This window comes from Zeus faber, assembly GCF_960531495.2.
Source record: "Zeus faber genome assembly, chromosome: 14".
NCBI lineage: Eukaryota > Metazoa > Chordata > Actinopteri > Zeiformes > Zeidae > Zeus > Zeus faber.
Genome location: NC_137200.1, coordinates 29,192,667 through 29,218,269, shown reverse-complemented (window position 1 = coordinate 29,218,269; position 25,603 = coordinate 29,192,667). Strand labels below are relative to the sequence as shown.

At 42.7% G+C, this 25,603-nt stretch overlaps 1 protein-coding gene across 4 annotated transcripts in view; it reads left to right on the top strand.

The window, feature by feature from the left end:
* The window catches only part of arrb2a (arrestin, beta 2a), a 28,579-nt gene extending 5,059 nt beyond the window's left edge, over positions 1-23,520 (top strand). Inside the window, exons 2-17 of one of the 4 annotated variants that reach the window (XM_080013348.1) lie at positions 3,710-3,740; positions 5,263-5,323; positions 5,451-5,495; positions 5,692-5,789; positions 7,184-7,282; positions 11,206-11,265; positions 11,931-11,998; positions 12,244-12,379; positions 12,730-12,814; positions 13,013-13,085; positions 16,269-16,406; positions 16,495-16,578; positions 19,213-19,236; positions 20,962-21,038; positions 21,655-21,709; positions 23,157-23,520. In XM_080013348.1, coding sequence (XP_079869474.1) covers positions 3,710-3,740; positions 5,263-5,323; positions 5,451-5,495; positions 5,692-5,789; positions 7,184-7,282; positions 11,206-11,265; positions 11,931-11,998; positions 12,244-12,379; positions 12,730-12,814; positions 13,013-13,085; positions 16,269-16,406; positions 16,495-16,578; positions 19,213-19,236; positions 20,962-21,038; positions 21,655-21,709; positions 23,157-23,244 — 1,222 coding nt within the window. In that variant the 3' untranslated portion in view covers positions 23,245-23,520. Of the gene's footprint in view, positions 1-3,709; positions 3,741-5,262; positions 5,324-5,450; positions 5,496-5,691; positions 5,790-7,183; positions 7,283-11,205; positions 11,266-11,930; positions 11,999-12,243; positions 12,380-12,729; positions 12,815-13,012; positions 13,086-16,268; positions 16,407-16,494; positions 16,579-19,212; positions 19,237-20,961; positions 21,039-21,654; positions 21,710-23,153 lie in introns of all 4 variants that reach the window. The other 3 variants (XM_080013347.1, XM_080013350.1, XM_080013349.1) reach the window with 3 other exon arrangements.
* The last annotated feature ends 2,083 nt before the right edge of the window (positions 23,521-25,603 follow it).

Here is a 25,603-nt window from a genome sequence, read left to right as displayed (position 1 = left end):
AACAATAATATATTCAGGCATTTTTATTCATAGACAGCAGACTGTTGGACATGGTAGACTATACATGCTGGTCTTCGTAGTGAACGTAAGTAGACTCGGATTCCCAGAATAACTTCCTCATTTTAGCTGAACCTGAAAGCACCAAAATCACCATTGATGTTTATTTGGATCTTGGGTGTGAATTTGACTACTTCTTCTAAAAGATACTGGCTGCATTGCGTCCAAGTGAGGTCAAGTTAGTCGATGACCTTTTGGACACAATTGAACATTTATTTTTTTAATCGGAAAGTTGCAGGGCTACTATTTGGGACTCATTCAAATTCAAAAAATAAAATTCAAATTGTATATGCAAAAACGAAAACAAAAGCGCTTCGCATGGCACTAAGGGATTCAAATGTTGATCATCACAAATAACAACAGTTGGCAGCTCAAGAGGTTTGACGGGAACAGAAGAGGTTGAGGGACTAGTTTGTCTTGTTGACTCTGCCTCAAATGTACGACCAGCCATAGTTGCACAGCAGATTGGGTACAACATGTTGATACAAATGAGGTAACAACTGAAACTAGTGACCCCTGCCCTCCCTCTGGCCCTCTGCTCTTATCTCCCTGTGTGAGGCAAAAAAAACCTTTGGGGTCATCAAAGAATGACTCGTGTTATTATTGACTGTAGCTAATAGTGACGGCTCTATGGTTGTCCAGGGATAAATCGTTTCCAAGCGCCCTCGTTCAGGGTTAAGCAGTTTGCTCACAAGGCCACGGAAAAGCAACCACATCATGGGTCTTGAACACCAGTGAGTTAATGACAAATCCCCCGGGAGCGTCCAGTCCATACGCCACATCCAGGAGTCGGAGGTCGAAGTACATGTTACTGTGTAACTCTGGCTGTCAACTCAGCACGAGGATAGAAAAAAGGCTTGGTTTAACTTTTGAAATGCAGTAACAAATTTGGGATTCATAGCTACACTTTAACAGCAAGAACACATTAACTAGGCTTTGTGTCTATATTACTCTAACATTAGCTTAATGGCAAAGTTAATTGAAATGTCAACAAGGTAGAGCTTTCTCTTTCAAATGACAAATAGTCAATTCTGCCAACAGAGGCCTATTTCATCCTAACGTTTATTTTACTATTGTGATACGTGTGATACCTTGCACTTGTGTTTTTATGCCGCAGCCTTTGTTAAAAAAATAAAATAATAAAAGCTCATTACTTGCATCATCATCGTCGTCATCACCATTACACAGGTTGTTAAATCCCTTGTGCGGATAATTCGGTGGTTACAAACAAGTCCAGTTCAACCAAACATCTTCACACACCTGCCTCTGAGTAATTAATTAAATGCCCCTGTTGATTCCAACCAAAGGTTTGGAGGCGGAGGCAGAACAACACAGCTGGGTTTCAAGTGCCCTGCCTCTGGTCCCACTATGACCACATCCTTGGCTATTTTCTTTTTCAATTTCAGATTTTCTTTTCAACCAATCACCCCTTGTAATTGGTCAGGACTTACTGCACCCCACCCACCCCCCCATGCAGGTCGACAGTTATTCCATGTACAGAAGTTAGTTTTGCAACAGGCTTCTCACAAGAGGTTTTGCAAAAGTCAAGGACCACAAATTAGACATTTTGTGCTTGTAATAAAAATGTTAGAGGTTGTGATCCTAGATTTGTTATTGTACTGGGAAAAAAAGCTTTAGGTTAAAAAAAATATTATAATATTCATCGAAATATCAAATTACACATTTGTGAATTTGTGTCACGTCCAATTCAGAACACAGGTGTGTGAATATTCAAAGTGAGTGAAAATGATAATACTCAAGTTCAAGTTCAGTATTCAAGTTCCGATTTTTGTTCTACATTTACCTTCATACTCAGGCACCTGAGGAGCGTAGGTGGGAAGCAACATCATTTTGAGTCGCCCGCCACACACGTGAAAGCCAAATTAGACTCCACTTAGCTTTGACCGCCCCACCGTTGTTGGCACTTGCAGAAATTGTCCCGACGCTAAATGTGTTCACAAGGTGTACACAATATATGGGCCGCAGATATATATTATACGCAGATAAATGAGAAAACTATAGTATTATTGTTTATTACAGTACAGTAAAATTATGACTTACAACTGTAGCCAATTATGCATATGCACAAAATGCATTTTGTGTTGTATCTTCCATGTTAAGGGGTATTGACCATAAAATACTGATGCCTCTTTATCTTCAACTGGCCATACGGTTCAAAAAGGATAATAGTTATTATATATCCATGTAGGCCATAACAAGCAGTAAATTATTGGCTGTTGTTATCGTTCCCTATGTCCACATTATTGCATCGTCTTGCTATTATGTCTTATATTAAGGTAATGCTGAGAAGCTGGGATGAGGCTCTTAAACCCTTTCCACGGTTGACTAATCGCTTTGTTTCCTGTTAGCCAATAGCCACTTCCTAATCCTCTGCATGTTTGTTTTTGTTATTTTAATAAAAGCCCTCTCCGGTTCTACTTGTTGTCATTGTATGCTTTGGCAATGACAACAAGTAGATGTACATTTCCACTGATGATTAAAGTATCTTCTGAGCTGTGAGCTAAACATGTTTAAAAGGACGGTGCATTTTAAAGTTCACTCGACTTCCCTTTAGTAATATGGAAGTTCTGCAAAATGGCTGACTATTCATGTTCTCGACTGAATATAGTCTACAGAACCGTGACTTCTGTGGAGAACAAAGATCCAAGTCTCAAACATTTGTCAGATTTTTTTTGTTGTTTTTCCCATGCCTATCAAGTGAACTGTGAACTTAATGACATGCACCAACTCATAAAGCATCAATGTTAAGCTTTAAAAACGTTTGAAATAATGACAAGATGATATGTGCATATTTATGTTTTCACCCAACTTCTTTGGGTGGGTGAATATTCCAGCAGAAGAATATTCAGTATTTTATAGGTTTTAGCATCCGGCTTCAACAGAAAATTTGTATCTGACATTAGATTCCAATACAAACATCTGATCAGTTTTCAGGATTTAGGGGATTTTTGTACAGTAGGAGCTTTTGTCACATTCAACACACACAGGCACACATGCCATTGTGTGTGTTGAATAAATGCAATAACTCATGCTTTAAGTATGTTATAATAAAAGGACTGAGTTAATTTTGACAACACTGCACTCAGTAGAACTGTCTTAATTCCTCTTCTTTAGAGCAGTGCTTGCTTTTTACATGGGGGTGGGGTTGAACCCTTTGTGGCTCTTGGTTCCTGTTTTGTGGTGTCACTTGTCACAGGAAGTAACTTTTTTTAATACCCCGCAAGAACTTCCTGTCTCTGATGCAGAGTTTCTGATGAGTTTTCAGCTTTTTGTTCACAAACAGAATGTGCTGCGACGATTTATCACTGTAGCTATCGGCCTTACCCAGACTGACTTGAAGTCAGATCGTTTGATGGAAATTACTTCAGACTGAAGAAAGTTAAACAGTCCACTACCTGGGAAATAGTAAATATTTAATGCTTTGATGTAAAGAATAATACGTTTTTTGCTAAACTCTGTTTGTAAATCAAGCGATACAATACCTAATTGTTTTTTTTTGTTTTTTTTGTTTTTTTAATAGGGTGAACAAAGCATTACGTATAAGCACATTTTATCTGACCTAAGCACTTTGGTCTTATTCGTCTAATTTCCTCCCTTCCTTTGTCTTTCTTTCTTTCTTCCGCTTTCCCAGAGTTTTCAAGAAATCAAGTCCTAACTGCAAGGTGAGTCTGCCACTTGTATGTGCTACTGTTGTTTTGTCATAACGATAGGGCCAGAAAATAATGACCGCTGGTAAACACGCATGCTTTTGGTCGGAAAGTGAGACTAGCTTAATATACTGAGATATTTGGAAGGGCTCGAGAACCCAAATGGGGGCATATTCAAGAGTGTGTCTGAGATGATCGTAGAAGCAGGTTTTTCCCGGACCGTGGTGCAAGTGTCAAACCCGACTACGTCACTCTGCATGTAAACTCGTGTTTTTAAGTAATTTCATTTTTCCAAATGCATGTAAACACCTAAAATGCATAATTATCTTAACCCCAGGATTGAGTCTAATCTGGGTATTTAGTGCATATAAACACACTGAGCAAGAGCCAATCAGGCCAGCTCTCAGCAAGAGAGCCAATCATGTGGCATGTGGAAAAACAATATGCAAGCGCCTTCTCGAAGGCCTTTTCAGCTCGAAGAGAGAAACAAATGTTTAACATAAGAGTAGGGTGGTGCCTAACGTCACATCCCAATTCTATATTCTTTCTTTTGTATACTTTATTAATCCGTTTGGGGGGAAATTTGTTTTCTGCCTTTTGAGATTTTAGTTTTTACATCCCAGTATCTTCAGTATCTAGGAGCGGAATGTGGCCACATAGCGTGGATCTTGAACCCTGACCAAGGCATGGGCAGGAGTGTCTCGCCCTCCCTCACCGGCCATTTTCCAAAAAAATTGTTCAGAGGAATAGCGAGGGCTTTGAGAAAACCTCACAATAATGTACTCTGTCGCTCCGGTCAGGATCCAAACATACCCGACCAGGTGTGTAGTGACTGTTTTGATGAGACTTTACTTTCGGGAACATTGTGTCCTTGAAAGTTTCCCGGATTTTTGCACCGCGTTGTGCTGTGTCATCGTTGGTGGTTGTTGATATTCTCAGAGGTGTTTGTGTTGAATTTGACAAACCTTGCCTGGAACTGTTATGTCTTATGGTTCCCGCTCACGTGCTTCATAGATTTGTTTTTCTTCCTCCAGAGCTTTTACTCCCAAGCAATCCATAAACTTGCACTGGCTGCATTGTTTCACTCACTTTGTCCGGCTTCAATACAGCAGCTTGACCATCGTTTTGCAAGAAATAGCCAGATATATGAAGTGAAATATTGAAGAAAAAACTAGCCACTTGATATGGCAATGTAATTGTTTACATTTCTCATTGCTTTCACTCGTTCCAACTGATGATTATAAGTTTTAGTCCTGTATAAAGTAGTACTTCCCTCTATGTGAGGAGAGCGTTCCACCAACACTGCCAGGTTATAGTTGGTTGTTTTTCAGTGATATAATAGTGGGATCGACACTACCATATTCAGATACATAATTTTATCGTCCAAGATATCATGTCCAAAAACTCCTTAAAATGGGATTTTAACTTCTTGAGCGTATTTATTTATGTAATAAACGTTGATGGCCTACAATTCCCACGGTCAGGGCCAAGCTCTCCCTAACGCGTATATTGTTATTGACTGGTTGATCTGTCTCAGGTGACTGTGTACCTTGGGAAGAGAGACTTTGTGGATCACCTGGACCAGGTCGACCCAGTAGGTAAGGGAACACACCGGCGTGCAGAGGAAGCATCGGGGGGGGGGGGAAGCCAGGATGTAGAAGATGCGCCAAATCTGATATGGCTGTACATTTGATGTTCCGATGCCGCTGTGCTTTGTGTCGACAGATGGCGTCATCCTAGTGGACCCAGAGTATCTAAAGGACAGAAAAGGTAGGGCGCCTGTGTTTTATCTATTTATTTATTTTCATTATTTTTGTTATTGTTAAAGCATTCTAAAATGCGTGTCAAGCCTTCCTCGGCCCATTTCTTTACCCCCTCTTCTATTTTTCCTCCCTTTCTTTCCCTATAAATCGTCCGTCTTTGTGTTTACCTTGTTGCCTCCCGCTTGGTCCTGCTCCCCTCGTAGTCTTCGTCACCCTGACGTGTGCGTTCCGTTATGGCCGCGAAGACCTGGATGTCCTGGGCCTTTCTTTCCGGAAGGATCTGTACATCTCCACCTTCCAGGTAGGCTCTCGGTCGCCAGCTCTACAAATGTAAGAGCACTTTTTAACGTTACTTTTTAACTTATTCTACTCTATTCATCATGGATTTTTTTTTTTGTTTTTTTTTGTTCAGTTTCTTCCCTTTTCGAGGGGGAAAAAAATAAACGAATGTCGACACTCTACATACTGTACAGCCAATCAGATCATATCGTCTCATTCGGAAACCACGTCCATATTACGAAGCGACAGCACTGGCTGCTCGGGGTGTCACGATTCCCATTTGAGAATCAATCGAAATCAGCGTCAAAATTAACTTTAAAATCAAAAGCAGGTTCGCGGTTCTCCCAGTATTTTTGTGGGTAATGTTGTCCAACGTGGTCGCCATATTGGGGCAGTTAAACTCTGCCGACTGCGGCTCGCCCAGCTCTGAACCGACTTTCGTGAATTTTGTTTCGGAGTTAGGCGACCTGCGGAGGGCTCAACTGCGCCGCATCCCTCAAGCCCACTGCACCCGCCCACCAGCCGAACTGGACCGCTCCAAAATGGCGGAGGCGCAGACGCATGATGCGAGGGTTGGCGATCAAGCCGATCGCGTTTAATGGCACGTTCCATTTCAACTGGCAAGTCGGAATTTGGGGTGGGGAAAGCACCATTGGTACATGTAGAAGACAAGACACTGGAAGTAATTTGCCTTTTACCACCAGCGTTCGCCTCTCTGAAAAATAGCCTCCGTTTTTCTGCGCTTATTTTGGTAAGTAACTTAAAAGTAGTGTAATAAGTAAGTTATTGTTTATTATTGTCAGGTCTAGTTTTTGGAAAACAGCAACACCACCGGCGTACGTGCACTGCAAAGTGACAGGCTGCAATTTTTAGATTAAAAAACCTCCCTTAAGCTATTGATAAAATAAGGAACACGTCATTTTATGTTTCTCCAATAAGGACAATTCTTTGCGTGCGACCGCACGGCGAGGAGATGAGAGCTGCTTGGCTTCACTCTGCAGGCCTGTCGCCGGCGGCGTGACTCGAGCAGAACGATGGTTTAGGCGTCCGTGCAGAAAAAAATAAATGTTTTAAATCCAAAATTTAATCAAATCATGACCTTTTATAAAAAAAAAAAAAAAAAAGTCTAATCTAATTCTGGATTTGGAGAATCATAACACAATTTTGGATTTTGGACATGCCTATGGAACAGAGCGTAAATAATTGAGCTTTTACTACCTACTTCCCTGTATGTCACAAATAAAACCCAGTTCAACAACAACAACTGTATGTGCAGGGGCGTTTGGAGTCCAAATTCAATTAAACCTGCAGATGTTAAAGGGACGCCCTCAATATTTAATCAAATCTTTTTTTATCCGGTACTCATGCTAATGCCCTAATGCTAGGATTGAAAAGGTCTGACTTGTTTTGTTGCAGGCATTTCCACCGGTTCCGGAGGAATGTAAACCCAATAGTCGTCTGCAGGAGAGACTGCTCAAGAAACTCGGCCAACATGCACATCCATTCTACTTCACCGTGAGTCACACACTCTTTTAATTTCCGTGAGTGCGCAGACAAGACTAATGCACAGACAATCAAATGGACACATCTAATATAGATTAGTGATTTGCCGATACCACTTTTTCATTTCCGATAGTGGAACCTTAAGTATCTGCTGATCCGATATTTCTTTTGGTCTCAGACAATTACTGAGCTGTTGATTTACTTGTGATGGCCATCTAAAAAAAAAAAAAAAAAAGAATCACGCTCAAACTGTTCTCCATTTCCCCAAAGAAAATAATACAAAGCCCACAACATGAGTTGGTTGTACAGTAATACTGCTTCCTTTTATTTAGGTATTCTTTAAAATACAATTAAAAGCACAGCTTTAAAACATTCAGATGTCTCTTTAAGTGCAACTTTGTAAAACTCAATTCAATGCAAGATAACAACAATCTGCAAGTGTTTTTTTTTGTCGCTCACATTTGATATATTACATTCCGCTGTGTTGCTTTTACAGTCAGTCTTAAAAAATGTCCACACTCTGACTGTCTTGCTCAATATATGTTATTGTTGCTACTGGTTACTAGGGCTGAATGTTTAATCGAAGTCAAACCAATATTGCAATGTACTGGAATACAATTTTCAAATTGCAAAGGCTGCAATTAAAAAAAAAAAAAAAAAAAAAAAAACACGAAGAGAAAAAACATTTGTGTCACAATCTAACCCAGTGATACTCAACCCGCGGCTCGCAAGCTGTTGTGCCTCTTTAAAGTGTTATTTGAAGTTAAGATAAATTTAAAAAAATTCTAGAAGAGTATTTTAATCAATTTTGTCTGAGACATAGTCTGCAATATTCAAAACTGAATTTCCCATAAGACACATCAACCTATGACTGCTTCGAGAGAGAGCACATCGGTAGAGATCTATTTCCTGGAAGTGCTTAATGATCTATTAACTGAGTGGTTGTGGCAGTTTCTCCTACCACCCGCCACCCAAGTGGCGTTGTCAAGGACCCCCGGCACAGAGACACACACGACGGGGTTGTAGACACACCAGTTTATTGTAGAGTGAGCTCGTTGGAATAAGCCCGGCAGCAGATGGACATTGTGTCATGACGATGGCTCCTCTCCTGGGTGAGTGTGGGGATGGGGGTTTTACCTCATTAGACCAACCTACGAACACAGGTGTACAGCCACCCTGATCCTGGGCCCCAACTAATCCAGACCCAGGTCAGGTGTGGCTGCTCAATCCACTCCATCCCCACGCCACAGAAATCAATGGCTGATCACCTGGATTTCACTAGAAATGTTATTATTGATTGATGTATTTATTTATTATTACTGTGTGTGTGTGTGTGTGTGTGTGTGTGTGTGTGTGTGTGTGTGTGTGTGTGTGTGTGTGTGTGTGTGTGTGTGTGTGTGTGTGTGTGTGTGTGTGTGTGTGTGTGTGTGTGTGTGTGTGATGTTCCTATATAATATCGTGTGATGAATAAAAATTATTCTTAACCTGGTGTCGCAACTTATCGCCGGACACACAAGACCACTGTGTCCAAATCCTCCATAGGCTCCACACTAAAAAGCACCACAACAGCCTCCATGCAACTAATGAATTAAAAAAACAAAAAAAAACTTTTATATAAATCCATGGTTTTATTTTAGCCATTTAACTTAATTTAAGTGCAATATTCAAGAGAACACACATCTACCACTGCAGCGCCACAGCAGACATGGCCAGTAGAAATGATACAATGCCATCTGATACAGTCCTTAACCTAGTTTAACGTAGACATTTTCCATTATAGATTAAAATAAGCCAATTCTATACAAGTGTATTTTAAATATCTGACAATTTTTGTTTTGTATTTTTGGCAATTTGTATACATACCAATTATATAGGTGTTATTATATTTTATTATGTTATGTTATTATTATATTTTTATCCTATTATATGAGATTTTCTTTTTTATTCTCCTTTTCTCAGGACTGTTGAGCTTTTTTATTTTTCAATGCTTATGGTCTGTACTGAAGTGCACCAAACCTGTTCATGCGGTATGCTTATGGCACAAAATACACACATCTTGATACTGTGGTAAGAAGGCGGGAGGTTGCTGGCAGGGGCTTCAGTTAAACTCGTACTTGGGTAAATAATGGTGTTGAATGCCAATTTGTCGCCGTTATTTACCCAAGGATGACCTCCTACCGTCACACAGCATCCTGTTTAACTATTGAACAAGATGCACACGTCTGCAAGTATCTCATGTTTTGAGTTGTCATGGTTTTCTATCGTTAAATTATCTGCTTTTAACAAAGGACATGCGCAGAATGGAACTCTGTTTTAAGTTGGAGCTTAAGTAGAGGCTCCACTGAAGAAGAGGCGCCATGATGCATCTTTAGACCTTCGTCAATCTCCAAGTTGCCACCTTTTTTTTTTGTTTTTAGTGAACCTTTTAGCAGGTTTAAAGAAAAGTAATCTTCACTGAATTGCATTTTAATATGGTAACGGAGAGTGCACTTATTTGATATAAATCAGTTGTATCCTCATGCATGTTATTAGTCAACTGGTTTTCCGTGTGTAACGATTGTGGGCGTCGTTCGAAGACGTTGGCGTGGCCGTTTCCTTTGCTTTAATACTTTGACAGATTTTGTGAACAACGTTTCGAATAACGTTGAATAACTGGGCGGTGTCTCATTTGGTGAACCACAATGTACAGAAAACCTAGAAGAAATCTTTTTTCTTTTTTTTTCCCCAAACTTAATTTTTGAAATATTATATAATATTATAAATATTATTAATATATGAACCTCAGCCGTAAGTCATATTTCTATCCACTATATTTTCTTCAGATTCTGTTTCGAACCTGCCTCCTGACAGGAAGTCGGACATTTTCAACCAATCAGTGCGTTTTGACGTGCAGGACCACACAACAGTCTATTTTGGGAGGCATGCGCGTCAGCTCCTCCACAAGCCTCTGCAACCCACGCTAACTCCTTCGCTGCGTAGCTCCTCAGAGATGTTTGTGTGTACCTACGGAGAAGCATAAACTTAAGTTGTCAATTTTTTTTGTTAGTTTTTAGAGAACGTTTTGCACGTTTAGAAGTCTTTCACTAAAAGGCATTGGGTTACCATGCACTTGTTATCAAATCAGTCGTGTCACCATGCATCTTAATAGTCGATTGGTTCCCCTGTGCTTGGCGGTTTTTAGGACCTTGTTTTTATATTGAAGTACATTAGCGTTACCCAGTATAGATCTCGTAAGATGCCAGTCCCACAGTTACGCTCTCTTGCCCAGGCTTAATAAATGTGTTTCATTTACATGCAACAAAACATAATCATAAAGATGGGCCGATGGAAATGCTGTTGCATGACTACGAAAGGCGGTATGAACCCCCGTCCGTGTGATTGCCGAACATAGCCTTGAACTTTCTTTGCTCCTGTTCTTCACCGGCACTGCCCGGTGCTAAAAAAAAAACCCTACAATTTGGTCATTTGGCCATTCAGATATTGTGCTATGGCTCTATTGTAAAACACTTGTTTGAAGGATGTCTGCTCAATGAACATGTTTGGGGGGGGGGTCTTGAAAAACATGTCCTGAAAGAGTTGTTGTTTTATTATTATTATTATTATTATTATTATTATTATTATTATTATTTATTTTAGAACTGCTTTCAACAGAAATATGTATATTTTTTAATCTATTTTCACATAAATTGTGGCTTAAATTGTAGTGCAACTTTCCTGGTGAGTGTACACAAGAGTCTGTCAATTCAAATGATGTTCATTGGCATGACTGGAATTCTTTCATTGCCAAGACATGTATACAGCAATTCTGATATCACATAGAAAATGTAATGAGGCGTGGACATTAAGACCACAATGGAATCAATACATCATCAAGACACATTTAAACAGACTTGTGTGTTAAATAAATCTCTTTCTCTGTTTTGTGTTGAATCCAGATTCCTCAGAACCTTCCTTGTTCAGTCACATTACAGCCCGGCCCAGAGGACACTGGAAAGGTATGTGTAAAGAAACACACACACACACCAAGTTGAAGTATAAAGACAATTACAGTACTATATCCACATGAGTACTAAAGAGCAGAGGTCACATGCAGTCCTTGGCGTGGAATGGACGGTTGTCAAAATGGATGGAGAACGAGCAGCTGGGCCTGTTGCTTGCCCTTGTGTTCATTCTATACACCTAACCAAGCCTGTGTATATTTTTAGTCGTTTGGGGGAAGGGGGAAAACTGTACGCCACAACATCACGGGTGGGTCATAAAACGTGCCGTCTCGGCACAATGTTGATTGTTAGGACGTGTTTAAAAACGCCACGACGCGTACTTTCAGGGCCCTTTCCGGTCTTTATGCAAGTGGTGACACTGATATGAATGGGAACCGATTTAAATAACTTCTGCCTGATTCGTGACAGTCATTCAGAGAGAGAGGAGAGCTTTATACAAGAACTAAACACGAAAAGTGAAAACATACGTATTTGGTACAAGTCAAGAGACCTGGAATGGACGTTTTTACGTGAAGGATGGAGTGACGTGTGCGTGACAGAGCGGGACATCAATGTTCTCTGTTGAGCACCGGACATTCTTGTTGTTACTTCAACACGGAAACTACTTTGCTGGCTGTGACCACAATCTGTCTGTTAACCTTTCTGTCCTTCTCCCCCAGGCCTGTGGTGTTGATTTTGAGATCAGAGCTTTCTGTGCCAAGTCAATAGAAGAGAAGATTCACAAGCGGTATTGAGTTGGAGTGCTGTCTTTCTATCAACAATGATGACATCAATTTAATGATGGATCATCATTTTATTAATATTATTGTATTAATAATAACTTTGGAGTGTGTGTGTGTGTGTGTGTGTGTGTGTGTGTGTGTGTGTGTGTGTGTGTGTGTGTGTGTGTGTGTGTGTGTGTGTGTGTGTGTGTGTGTGTGTGTGTGTGTGTGAATAAATAAATAAAATGAATAGATTTGTCTATGTTTTTAGAAACTCGGTGCGTCTGGTGATCAGGAAAGTTCAGTACGCCCCAGAGAAGCCTGGCCCTCAGCCCATGGTGGAGACGACACGCAGCTTCTTAATGTCCGACAGATCCCTACACCTAGAGGCCTCTCTGGATAAGGAGGTGGGTGCGGGTGCACACACCCTCATCCTGACAAAACCATACAAGCCCCAAAGCCATGAACACAAGAATGGTGAAATTGATTGAGCAGCTCTGTATTCACAGGACTTTCCATATCTTGTTTAGGATATAGAATAGATCTGAGGAATCCTGGTGTCACCAACTGATATGTCCAGCCACACACACACACACATTCACGCACAGCACCTTACACACACCTCACATAATCTCTTGCCAATCTCACTAACCTTTCTGTTTAAATAAATTGCAACGCCAACTCGCTACATCAGCGACTCCTCTGAGGCAGGATGGGTGAATAAGCGCTCGTTGAAATTGTGTTTGTGTGTTTGTAGCTTTATTACCACGGTGAACCGATCAGCGTCAATGTTCACGTCACCAACAATTCCACCAAGACGGTCAAGCGAGTCAAGATCTCTGGTATGACCTCTCTCCGTCTCTCTCTCTCTCTCTCTCTCTCTGTCCGTCTGTCTGTCTCCGGTCTCCCTGTTTGCCGTTCGCCTTTTAAGTCCTGTCGGCCCTGGGTCCGCGGAGCTGTTGTACATGCAGAATGACAATTTGCTCTCTCTGTACCTTCTTGCACCTCTCTCTCTCTCTCGTTCTCTCTCTGTCGTCCAGTCCGTCAGTATGCAGACATCTGTCTGTTCAGCACGGCTCAGTACAAGTGTCCGGTGGCTCAGCAGGAAGCAGAGTAAGTCCAACCATCTCGCACTCCTCTCCCATCGCATCTTGCTTTTCAGCGCAGCATTGATTGACGTGGAAGCTGCGGTGGATTGAATCCTAGAAGCAGGATCTCACCAGGTCCGGGTGCTTGAGTTCCGTCCTCATTAATTTACGTTCTGGAATACCTTGAAAATGGCCCCCTTTGCGCCAAACTGCTTGAAAAGTCGTTGGGGGAGGAGTCATTATTGAAAATCTGCAATATTTCAAATTGGGAACGGAATCCCAAATCGTTCACGTTTATGACATAGTTGGTGCCAGGGAAATGTCGATTTAATCCAGCTTTGCTGGAAGGACATTTATAATAACAGATGACAATAGGATTCATAATAGATATACTAATATAAATAATAGACAATTAGACTAAGGTTATATTATACTTTATTGAATAAAGATTGCATTGGAAATGTATCAAACTTTTTATCAAAATATAATCTTGTAATGCCAGAACAAACTCACTGTTTTGACGTTTAACAGAAAGGAACATTTTCTTAAACCCATAACCAGCCCTCACTACAAAAACCTTCTCGTCAACAAAACCACATTTCAAAGAGGATAATTGGACATCACCCCCTAACCCTTAAATGCCAGTTGACACAGGAATAACTTTGAGAGAGAGAAACCCTTGGGACGTGACATGATAGTGGGATCGTCCTCACAGGATGAGCGGTGGTAGATTGAGGGGCTCACCAGATAATGATTAATAACAAACTCTGGAAGGATATAAGAGAGAACCACGGCAGACGACCAGTTGGAGTGGAATTAAGGTGATATGTCATTCATCTCCTGGTGAATTTGCTTGTCGCGGCATTGAAATTAAGATACACGGCGTGTAACAAAACAAGTGTGACGGGAAATAGGACAAAATATTCAACGGGTGAAATAGTTTGTACATTAAGTAGGTAGTTTAGAACGACCTACTCATTTGGGAGAAGAACAGTATAACTCGCCAGTGAGTTTCCGGAAGTGAAAATCCCATTCAATTCAGGATTTGGATTATTAGCCATGATGCAGTAACCATCCAAGTTCGACTCACCACAAGGTGAAACCATGGTAAGTCTGTATGATATCAACCTTGTTTTTAGAAAAACATGTTTTATTCGCGATGTCATGTAGAAGTACGACACTACCCACAATCAATCCTACAGTGTAACAGTGAAGTCTGATCGCTGGAGCTCGCTGTTACCATGGAAATGTTTACCGCACCCCGCGAACGTCACCGTCGGATAGTGAGTTACTGCTACCACTGAATGAAAACACTATATATACAACACAACACATACTTGTACCTTTGCCCTTTTTTTCAGTTTTTAAATTTTTTTTTGCTACAATTCAAATGTTTTATGGTCATGATTCATCTGGTAGTTGGTTGGCTTGGTTCCAGGATAAAAACTCCTTGGATAAGGATTTTCTGAAACGTCAATGGAGTGAATGAAGAGGAAATTCACTTCCGGAAACAGGCGTTCAAAAAGCGGGCGGTCGCTGATAAGCGCCATTACAAACAAATGCACTAATAAATAACATACCCAAACAAGAAGTGACACCATGCTTACTAGTGAGCCCAATATGGGCAAGTGGCAGTTAGTCTAAATACTAAAAATAATTTGACCAGAGTCAAAGACAATGTGGCCGCATTGCTCGGAGATCGGTCATTCCAACTCTGTAGTCCGAGCTGTGTGTATCTGTGGTTTAGATCGCAATTTGACGTGTCTTAAAAAATAAGCCGACCCAAAGGGAATTGTGTTCGTGTTTGACGGTGCGCGACGCCGTCAGGTCTGTTACCTCGGTAGACCTATATTCCGATTGAAATGGCCGCTCCTTGGCGCTTCTCGAAGTCGGACGTGAACCTTCTGGGTACAAACGAGCCCAAAAAGAAACATGGGAGAAGGGAAGTGGGGATGCAGGAGGAGGGGAGAAAATACCTGCCCCCCATTACCGGCGGCTCAGTGGTGAGCACCGTTGCCTTGCCCATCCCAGGTCTTCTGCGTGGAGTTGGCGTGTTCTCTCGTGTTTGGCTGGGTGCTCCGGGTTCTTCCCACCACCAAAGACATGCATGTCAGGGTGATGTACAATAGCAGACCCAAGACAGGTGTGGCTGCTCAAACCAAACCACACCAATACCACAGGTCAATACTCCTATCGGTGCCCCTGACCGAGGGCTCTGGTTTAAAGTTGGTTGGAGTTGGCCCCCGGCTCTGCACTGCGGCTGCTGAGGGTTAGGATTGGTCAAATGCAAATTCATTGACAAATTTCATCCTGAGGGATTAAAAAAAAATAATAATAATATAAATATTATTATATTCTTTCCTGGCTCTCTCCCCATAATGTTAGTTTCATTTAGGAGGATTTAAATGTATATTTAATACAACACAGACAATTAATTCTATTATATAATTATAGAACCCAGAATCGTACTTGCCGCGCCGCCCCGTGCAGCCGCCTGCGCGAGCACCTCGTGTCGATTACGCACATTTTAGTATTTATAGAGCTCATTGTGCGTAATCACCGGGTGTCATGACACCTCACTGCATATATGTATGACCGTATGTATGTGACAAACAATCTCTTGAACTTGAAACACCGGCACAGAGTGCAACCAAAGAAACACCGCCACCTGGTGTTCTGGAGGTGTACGGTGGTCTGGAACCGCAGAACCATGAAAAGCTCACCGCTGCCATAGTTTACACAGAGCTATGCCGCGGCCTTCAGAGCCCGGATAGCTCCCGCCTCACCTGGCCGGATGTGATGAATGAGCAGGTTGTTGTGGCCTCTACATCCACCATCCGCAAATATACAGAATATATTTTATGAACTTCCTGATTTGATAGGCTCACCTTGTACCATTTCATGCCAAATCCTTTTTTTGACGCAAACGTGGACAACTTTAGAGTTCATTAAGGAGGGATGACATCATAATTATCGCCGGTCGGTCTGAAAGTTTTAGTCGAGGTCAACACATTCAAGAAATCTAAGTGGTAGGGTTAGCGAGAGAACCAAGAACCCCCTGCTGGACAAAAAGTGTCAATTGTCGTCCTCACGAAGGTAAATGCAAATGAGAACTTTCTTGTGAACAAACACAATGCAGCTATCCAAAGTATTTATGCTTTAATATGCTCTGGTCCATTCTGACGTCCGCTTCTTTGCCGCCTGATAGCGACCAGGTGTCGTCCAGCTCGACGTTCTGCAAGGTCTACACGCTCACCCCCACACTGGACAAGAACCGGGAGAAGAGAGGCCTGGCGCTGGACGGCAAACTCAAACACGAGGACACCAACCTGGCCTCGTCCACCATGTAAGCTGGACCCGCTGTGCGTTCCACGCTGTATGTGGTGTCGTGGGCTCGTCCCGTGCCAGACGTTGTGGCCTTGTGTGCGTTTCAGAGTGAAGGACGTGACCAACAAGGAGGTTCTGGGCATACTGGTTTCCTACAGGGTCAAAGTCAAGCTGGTCGTCTCGCGCGGAGGGTAGGTTGATCCCCGTTCCACGCATGTACACGCGCGCGCACACACGTCTCAAAAAACGAGTCTGAAGACACGACCAATAGGGGGCGCCGTTTAGTGTTCTTCCACCCACCTACGAAGCAGCCAGTTAAATACTTAAGCCAGCGCCCTCGACGCCACAAACATAAGCTGGAAGACGCTCTGATGAGTAACGTGCGTCTCACTGGTCCGCTAAGCTAGTTGCGATGTATTTGGTTTAGTGTATATATGTACACATTCGCAGGACCAGCGACAGAAATGCCCAATACCCATTGACACCCTCCCCCCCCCCCCCCCCATACTCGCCAGTATGTTTGTCTTCTCGCGCTCTCTCTACTTCCTTCTCTCCTTTCCCTCTGTTCAGTCTTTGTTTGCAATGATTTTCTTTTTGTCATTGTCTAACCTTTATACTCTCTAGGGTTGCTATGCTTTGCTTTGTACCCCCGCTGCAGCTGTGTATCTATCCGCGTTCTACCAATGTACTAGGGATGAGCCAAAATAGCAGACTTGTTCACGGGGTGGTCCGAACGACGAATTGAATGCAAACCATAATATCTGACCTCGGGGTAATAACGTCAGAGATTAGCTCATGATACATTTTTAACGCATTTTCCATTTTCCACTTTCCACACTTGGGCCTATGGAGAAGATGGTTTGAGGGGGGAAAAAAAGTTGATTTTGAAAGGCAGAAACGGCAAAAATACAGGAAAAATTTAAGTGTGTTTAAGTTTGCGGATAAAAAATTACTTTATTTATTTTAGTCGTCTGTTACAGCGCAGTAGCGCGGTGGTAGTCAGTCGGCAGGTCACTCAGTTGGTTTCACAGCTATATAGGATGGTGAAGGACTGTGTTGATGATTTATTTTATAGACGTAAAGAGTATTTACACAAGAAATCCAGTCCCATACCAACGGAGACAGCGGTGAAGTTAAAGAGGACAACGGAAGGAAGTGGGTGACACTGCGGTTTTGTTTCGCTCAAGAAGGAAAACCTTTACCCCTTTCCCACTGCGGCAAAAACCATGTTGCATCTGCTAACATCCGTCATTTGTTACCAGTGGGGAAGGGAAAAACCCGAGTCTCGGTGTCATGGTTCCAGTGTGATTGAGAACAAACCCGTAGAGACAACAACTTAAACAAACAACATAAAACTGTAAAACTTGAAGAAAATAGTATTTTGAGCCGTTTAAAAGACTCTGATTGTTCATTAACGACCCAACACCGCATGGGCACGGATACTCCATGCGGCCGGTGTGCGAGCGCGCACCGGCCGGTGCACGCGCCGGTCCGTCAGCGGCGGGGAGCGTGGGGGTTCTCCACTGTTGTCCTGAGACCCGGGTTTTTCCCGGGTTTTAATTGCCTCCACCTCAGATCGGCTCTGATGTGAACAGGACGCTCGGGTCAACCCGCTGGTTTTGGCCCCTTTTGAAATTCCGGGGGTTGGCGTATTAATAGACAGGAATATCCGTGTATCATCCCGTTTCACATTCGATTTAGAATCCAAAATCAGAAATTACACTTTTTTTCCCCCGCATGTGGGACCTTGAAATGTTGAGTGTGGGGACAACGGCGGAGGGCCCCCACGCTCCCCGCCGCGTGTACCGGCTGGTGCACGCTCGCACACCGGCCGCATGGAGTATCCGTGCCCGTGCGGTGTTGGGTCGTTCATGAACAATCAGATTCTTTTGAACGGCTCAAAATACCCCCCCCCCCCAAGTTTTACAGCTTTATGTTGTTGTTTGTTTAAGTTGCTGTCTCTACGGGTTTGTTCCCAATCACACTGGAACCATGACACGCCCCTCTTCTGGCGTGCACCAGAAGAACAAAAAACGCATTTCCCCTGGCAATGGGGAAAGGTGTCAATCGCCTATTTTTAGCGCTTATTTTGGTGTGATCTAAATCTGAAATAAAAACACACCCTGTCGTCTTCTAAGCCTCTCTCTGCGGTTTAAGGGGCGGGGCTCTGCGCACCCGGAGAGCCTGAGCGGATGTTTACATTTTTTGTTTTGTACCAGCAGGAAACTGGGGAATAAATCTACCGTATGGACACGACTATAAGACGGCTCTGATTAGAAGACGACCCACCCCCCCTTTCCAAGACTCATTTTTGGAAAAAAAACTTTTTGAAGACTAACTCTTGTTTTAATGAAGAAAAGTGAATCTAAAATAAAAACACACTCTGAGCATCTCCCGCCAAGTTTCCGTTCACTGTGGCGCTAGCTCTGTCCTGTCTCCCCCATGTGACATCACGTTCAAGTTTGTGGGCGTGTCAGGTTTTTAGGTGGGAGTGGCTAATTGCATTTCTAAATATGAGTCCAGCTGTAACTCTGAATAAAAATAATTTAAAAAATAAACTTAAATCCTATTGCCACATCGTTCCCTCACACAGCACCGGGTGCCCCAACCTGTAAACTTCCCCTTAAGATGGTTCTTGAGACAGTCACTATTTTGGCGCATCCCCACCGTCCACCTAGACCCCCCCTCTTTTTAGGTTGAGTTTGTGCTTTGTGGTTTGTTTTTGCTCCCCATTTCACCTTCCTTCACTTGTGGCTTTTTGTGTTGTCTCTCCTGTCTCTGTTCGTCCGCCCCCCCCCCCCCCCCCCCCAACCTGTCGGCGTCAGGCTCCTGAGTGGCGTCCTGGAGAGGTAAACACGTGTTTGTTTTCTTTCTTTCTGCCCAGATACACTGATCAGCCACAACATTAAACCAGTGACAGGTGAAGTGAATAACATTGATCATCTGGTTCCAGTGTCACCTGTCAAGGGCTGGGATGTATGAGGCAGCAGGTGAAGAGTCAGTTGTTGAAGTTGATGTGTTGGAAGCAGGAAAAATGGGCGTGGTCAGGATCTGACAAGGTCAAAGGCCACTTTGACAAGGAGCACATTGTGATGCTAGACGACTGGGTCAGAGCATCTCCAAAACCACAGGTCTTGTGTACTGGGGGTGGTGTGGTTTAAGCAGCCACACCTGTCTTGGGTCAAGGTAATTGGGCCCGGGATCAGTGTGGCTTAATGCCTGTTGCTCGTTGGACTGATCAACAAGCAACAGGTTAAACCCCCATCCCCACACTAAGACAGGAGGAGCCCTTGTTGTGACACATCTTCCATCTGCTCCGGGCTTGTTCCACCTTGCCCACTCTCTACAATAAAACTGGTGTGTTTTTTTACTCCATTGTCTGTGTCGGAGCGCCCTGAAAATGCCACTCGGGTGCCGTGCGGCAGATGAAACTGCCCCACGGGTCTTGTGGGGTGTTTCCGGTATGCAGTGGTTAGTACCTACCAAAAGTGGTCCAAGGGAGGACGACCGTTGAACTGGCGAAAGGGTCATGGAGTCCAAGGCTCATTGACGCACGTGGGGAGAGAAGCCAGCGTTTGGGCCAATCCCACAGAAGAGCTACTGTAGCACAAATTGCTGAAAAAGTTAATGCTGGCTATCATAAAAAGATGTCAGAACACACAGTGCATCGCAACTGAAAGCACCTACAATGGACACGGGAGTGTCAGAACTGGACCATGGAGGAAGGTGGCCTGGTCTAATGAATCACGTTTTTTCTTTTACATCATGTGGTTGGCTGGGTGTGTGTGCTTCGTTTATCTGGGGAAGAGATGGCACCAGGATGCACTATGGGGAGACGGCAAGCCGGTGGAGGCAGTGTGATGCTCTGGACAATGTTCTGCTGGGAAACCTTGGGTCCTGGCATTCATGTGGATGTAACTTTGACACGTACACCTAAAACGCGTTGCACACCAGGTACACCCCTTCATGACAGCGATATTCCCTGATGGCAGTGGCCTCTTTCAGCAGGATAATGTGCCCTGCCATTCAGGAATGGTTTGAGGAACATGACAGTTGAAGGTGTTGACTTGGCCTCCAAATTGCCCGGATCTAAATCCCATGGAGCATCTGTGGGATGTGCTGGAACAACAAGCCCGATCCATGGGGGCCCCACCTCCAACTTCCAGGACTTAAAGGATCTGCTGCTAACGTCTTGGTGCCAGATACCACAGGACACCTTCAGAGTCTGGAGGAGTCCATGCCTCCACGGGTCACAGCTGTTTGGGGACACGAGGGGAAGCTACACAGTATTGAGCAGGCGGTTTTAATGTTGTGGCTGATCGGTGTGTACAGACTCTATCTTGGGCTTGTTGTGGTGCTTGAAGTCCATGTTAAAATTCAGAGATGGTGACTGCGCTAGTTTTTTGATGGCATCTGCATCGATTGAGTAGTTTGTAGCTGAGTACTTGAAATGAAACGATCAAGCACTTGAGCTTTGACGTACCCAAAAACAAAGCCATACAAACTCATATGGTCTTACTCTGCCCTACTCTCCCTCGTTGTCAATCTCTCCCTCCCTTTGTGTTTCTCTCCAGGGACGTGTCGGTGGAGCTGCCGTTTGTGTTAATGCACCCCAAACCTGTTGAGCCTCCTCTGTCCCGCCCACAATCTGGTAAGGAACACACAAGCACGCTCACATTGAAAAGGGAAATTGGAGACAAGTCGCGGTCGTGCGAGATTTGTTGCGAGGTGTGAACGCCTCAAAACGCTGCTGCATCTTGTTGGCGTACCTACTGCAGCACAGTGGAAATGTAGAAAATAAGCCGATCTCCTCCAGTGTGATTCAAGGGTCAAAGTGTGGGCTTTTTGGAGCAGGTTTGCATGTCAAAGAAAGAAGTAGTTGAACGCTACCGCAATGCTTTTGACAGCAGGTTTACATCACTACCAGAGACACATCTACCGCCATCACGGCAATTGAATCAAACTGTATTTGATTTACTGTTGCAATAGTGCACATGCCTGTACGAAGCCGCGGTGTTGTATTATGAGCAGTTGATTTAACGTGAAAGGCAGAAAAACAGTCTCTGAGAACCATCACGTTTTTGAATCTCGCGTAAGAGCAGAGACCCGGCGGTGGCCAGGCCTTGACGGCGGTCGGGGCTTTCCTCACTCGGCCCTTGTCATGCATGTTGCGATGGAGACGGTGCGGCAGTTTCCAAGACCACGTTGATCTAAATGACTCTTTTTTTATTTCTTCTCTTTCTGTTTTCTGTGTGTCGTGCGTCCAGCTGTGCCAGACCTCGACCCTCCCATCGACACCAACCTGATAGAATTTGAAACCAAGTGAGTATTGGAACGTCGAAACCGGTTGTTCCCGTGACGTCTGACCCGATGACGTGACAGAGTTGTCTGTGGGCCAAATCCAAAAGAGACGTGTGCATGTCGGTGGCTTAACCGGTCCCTTTGTTCTACTTCTAAAGAACGCCGGTGCTCTCTAGATCAGCACACGGGGCGTCGTTCCGTCAACCGCTGATCTCCACTGTGACGTGAAAATTTGAGCGAAATTTGGAATTACATTTGGAAAATATACAAAAAAAAATTATATCTATCTATATCTGCCAATATATACTAAACCTAATCAACAACTCATAGAACCTAAAATGAAAAAGATAAAAAAAAACAGCCTGAAAAGTGTTGGCAAAAATGAAATGAACAGTCAAGCAGGAAGACGAACATACAAAAAATATTTTGAAGAACATGTAAGAAATGAATAGGTGGTTTATTTATTTTCTAAATGTGACATTATATTGTGTTTTAAATATTTCTGTTATGTTTAATAATATATTGTATGTTTATTTATAGATAGATAGATAGATAGATAGATAGATAGATAGATAGATAGTCTGACTCCTATAGCCATTTGAAATAGTCCCATTAACGGAAACGCTGCCTCGGCCGGTGAGGCTTGTCTTGCAGCGCCTGTGATAGGCTAGCGACAGCCAAGACAGTGACACATACAGACCAATCAGTGTTGAGGTCAGACGCCTGGTGCATTGTTGATGTTTTTGATTGGGTTAGGTGATGAGTGGGACAGAACATGATAAACACCATGTAAGCGCTGAAAACAATAATATTATTTAATATTATATAATATTATTGTGCTGAAAACCGTGTTTTACAGGTAATGTGTTGGGCTTGACTTTGCCATGTTATCATTTAAACATATTTTTTAATGCAAAATGCAGTGCCTTGGAGGGTTTCTGGACAATATTTGTCATTGTTTTGGGTTGTTAATATATTTCCAATAAACATATATTATTATATGTTTATATAGATTTAAACATAATAGATTTAAACATATTATAATATGTTTTTATAGATTTAAACATATTATATTATCATATTTTTATCGGGTTAGGGTGAGTAATATGTATTTGTAATGTCTTGTAGGTAAACATATTATATTTACCTACATCATATTACAAATTATATTGTTATACAGCGTATTTGTCCTCTCCCATGTTAATATAAGTTTTATACACTTCAAACATTTAAGGTGCTTTTTGAACAGATATAATAATGTGCGATTAATCTTGATTAAATATTTGAATGGATTGACAGCCCAAATATTAATGAATAAAGGATCACATTGAAAATTGACATTTGTTTTGCATGAAGTCATTGAGAAAGGAACAACAGTACTTGAAAAAGTACTGGAAACTCTTTAAATTTGGATATTATCATCTTCTTTAAAAGTGTTCTTTGGGGTTTTTTCTCCTCATCTCAGCAGCATCACCCAGGACGACGACTTCGTCTTCGAGGATTTCGCTCGGCTCCGGCTCAAAGGGGTCGTGGACGACAAGGACGAGGATTGCTAGGAGCTCACAAACTCTGCGCGCACGCACACACACACACACACGCACACACACACACACACACACACACACACACACACGTGCACATCCATTCCCTGGCGCTGTGGCTCGTAGCAGCTTGCGGAGGTCACTCATTGGCTGACTTAGATTTATTTTGTCGCGCCTCTAATCTAATCTACCTTTCTGTCCTGCTCACCCACCGTGCTTCCTTTCCCTCCATCGCTCTGCCTCCTCTCTCTGTTTCAAGCTGTGCAGCACCTTCTGTTTTTGTTGTTTTTGTTTTGGGGGGGGGGGGGGGGGGGGTGTTTTCTGTTTGGCAGAGGCTGTCCCTAAACGTCTCTTAAGATTCACGAGGAAACCTGAGTTTTATTCTTTTGTATATTTGTTTATTATTATTATTATTATTACTGTTGTTATAATTAATAATAATAATATATAATTTAAAATAATTACTAACAAAATATGTGCCACTTTTAATCCTAATAACTCAAAAAAGGATTAATACCTCAAGTGGCCATATTTTTCCGCTAAGTGGAAAAAATCGAATGAAAATTTGCCACCTTTGTTTTGTTTGTATTTTTTTATCAAAATATTCAGAACTATAGTTTGTATTAAACCAGAATTTTGTGCCTGAGGGTCTTGCCAAAAGCTCTGAGAAGTTGCGCTGAAGTTTCTCAACAGCTACGGAACTCATTTCAAATCTTGCGCCGTTCGGGTCGGAAAAGTACAGAAATACTGATTTTCTTTTTGTTGTCGTTATTCCGCCGAAAAATGAAATAGCTGTGTCTGTGTCGTTATTTTTCCTACAACCGCCAGTCTTGTACAAAAAAAATCTATATTTGAACCCCGAAAAACAAACGAACAAAAAAAAAAAAAAAAGCATTTAATCTGTAAAAAAAATAAAAAATCGCCTATCGCCAATGCATTGTTTCAAAAGGCGCGCGGGGAGGGAACGCCACGCGGCGAGGTTCGTCTTTTATTTTAATTTTTTTACAGGATTTCACCAGCATCAACGCTCCACACAAGTATATTTGTGTATTTATTTAGTTTTTTCCTCCATGTTAAGTCTCCGCGACACCCTCCCCTCCCCATGTAGAAACAGCTGGATCCTAAACGCACTTTACACCAGAGTCAGGGCGCGGCAGCAGCACGCTCGCTTCAAGACAAGATAGAAACCCCACAACGATCCTTCGTGGCTCCGCTCCACAAAAAAAAAACGACTCCATCCTTTGGACCCGACGGACGGACGGACGGACGGACGGACGGACGGGCGGACGGGCGGGCTGGCGGGGTGTTAACTCTGGCTTTAAAGCAGCTCGGTCTGAGTAGAGTTCTGGGTTTTTCCGTCTGTCGGGGACGGTCGTCTGGCTCGTAGCCGAGCTGCCGCCGCCCGGTGACCTTTTGTTTTTATTTTTATTTTTTTGAAACATTAAAGCATGAGATTAGTTTTGCGCTGCGCTGATCTGACCGCTTAGGTGTCGTGTTGCTGCTTAGCATGAACGTTAATGTTGATATTGATATTAATATAAATGTTAATGTTAATATTTATATTAATATAAATATTAACATTAATATTTATATTAATATAAATAGTAACATTAATATTTGTATTAATATTAACATTCATATTTATATTGATATAAATATTGACATTAATATTTATGTTAATATTTATATTAATATTGGTATTAATATAAATATATACATAAATATTAATGCTGATATGAATGTTAGTTTATGGCCGTGGGTGGGTAACACGTCGTGTGGCGTGTAACGTACGTCCCCTCAACAAACCTCGCTCTTGTCATCGGCGCCGAAACCAAAAGTCAAGTTTTTTTTGTTTTTTTGGGGGGGGGGGGTAATAGAGGAATGTTTGTTTTGTCTGCTGCTGCTGCGTCTATGCATTATTATTTTTTAAAGCTTATTTTGTATCATTGAAGAAAAATCAAACGCTCCCCCCGCCCCCCTTAAAGATGTCACCTTCAAGTGCTTTGTTTGTTTGTTTTCAGCTGCCTCCTCTTCTCTCCCCTCGCGAGTCTCTTAAGAGAAAACGACAAGGAAGCAGTGACACATGAAGCAACTTTTAGGTTAAACAACCCGTGTGTGTGTGTGTGTGTGTGTGTGTGTGTGTGTGTGTGTGTGTGTGTGTGTGTGTGTGTGTGTGTGTGTGTGTGTGTGTGTGTGTGTGTGTGTGTGTGTGTGTGTGTGTGTGTGTGTGTGTGTGTGTGTGTTCGCTCTACCGAGATGTGGATACCGTGCCCCCCCCCCTCAATGCCATTATGTAAAAACAGGAAGTCATTTTCTGCTGATGGGACGTATGCCAGAAGGTGTGTGTGTGTATGTATATATACACACAATCATA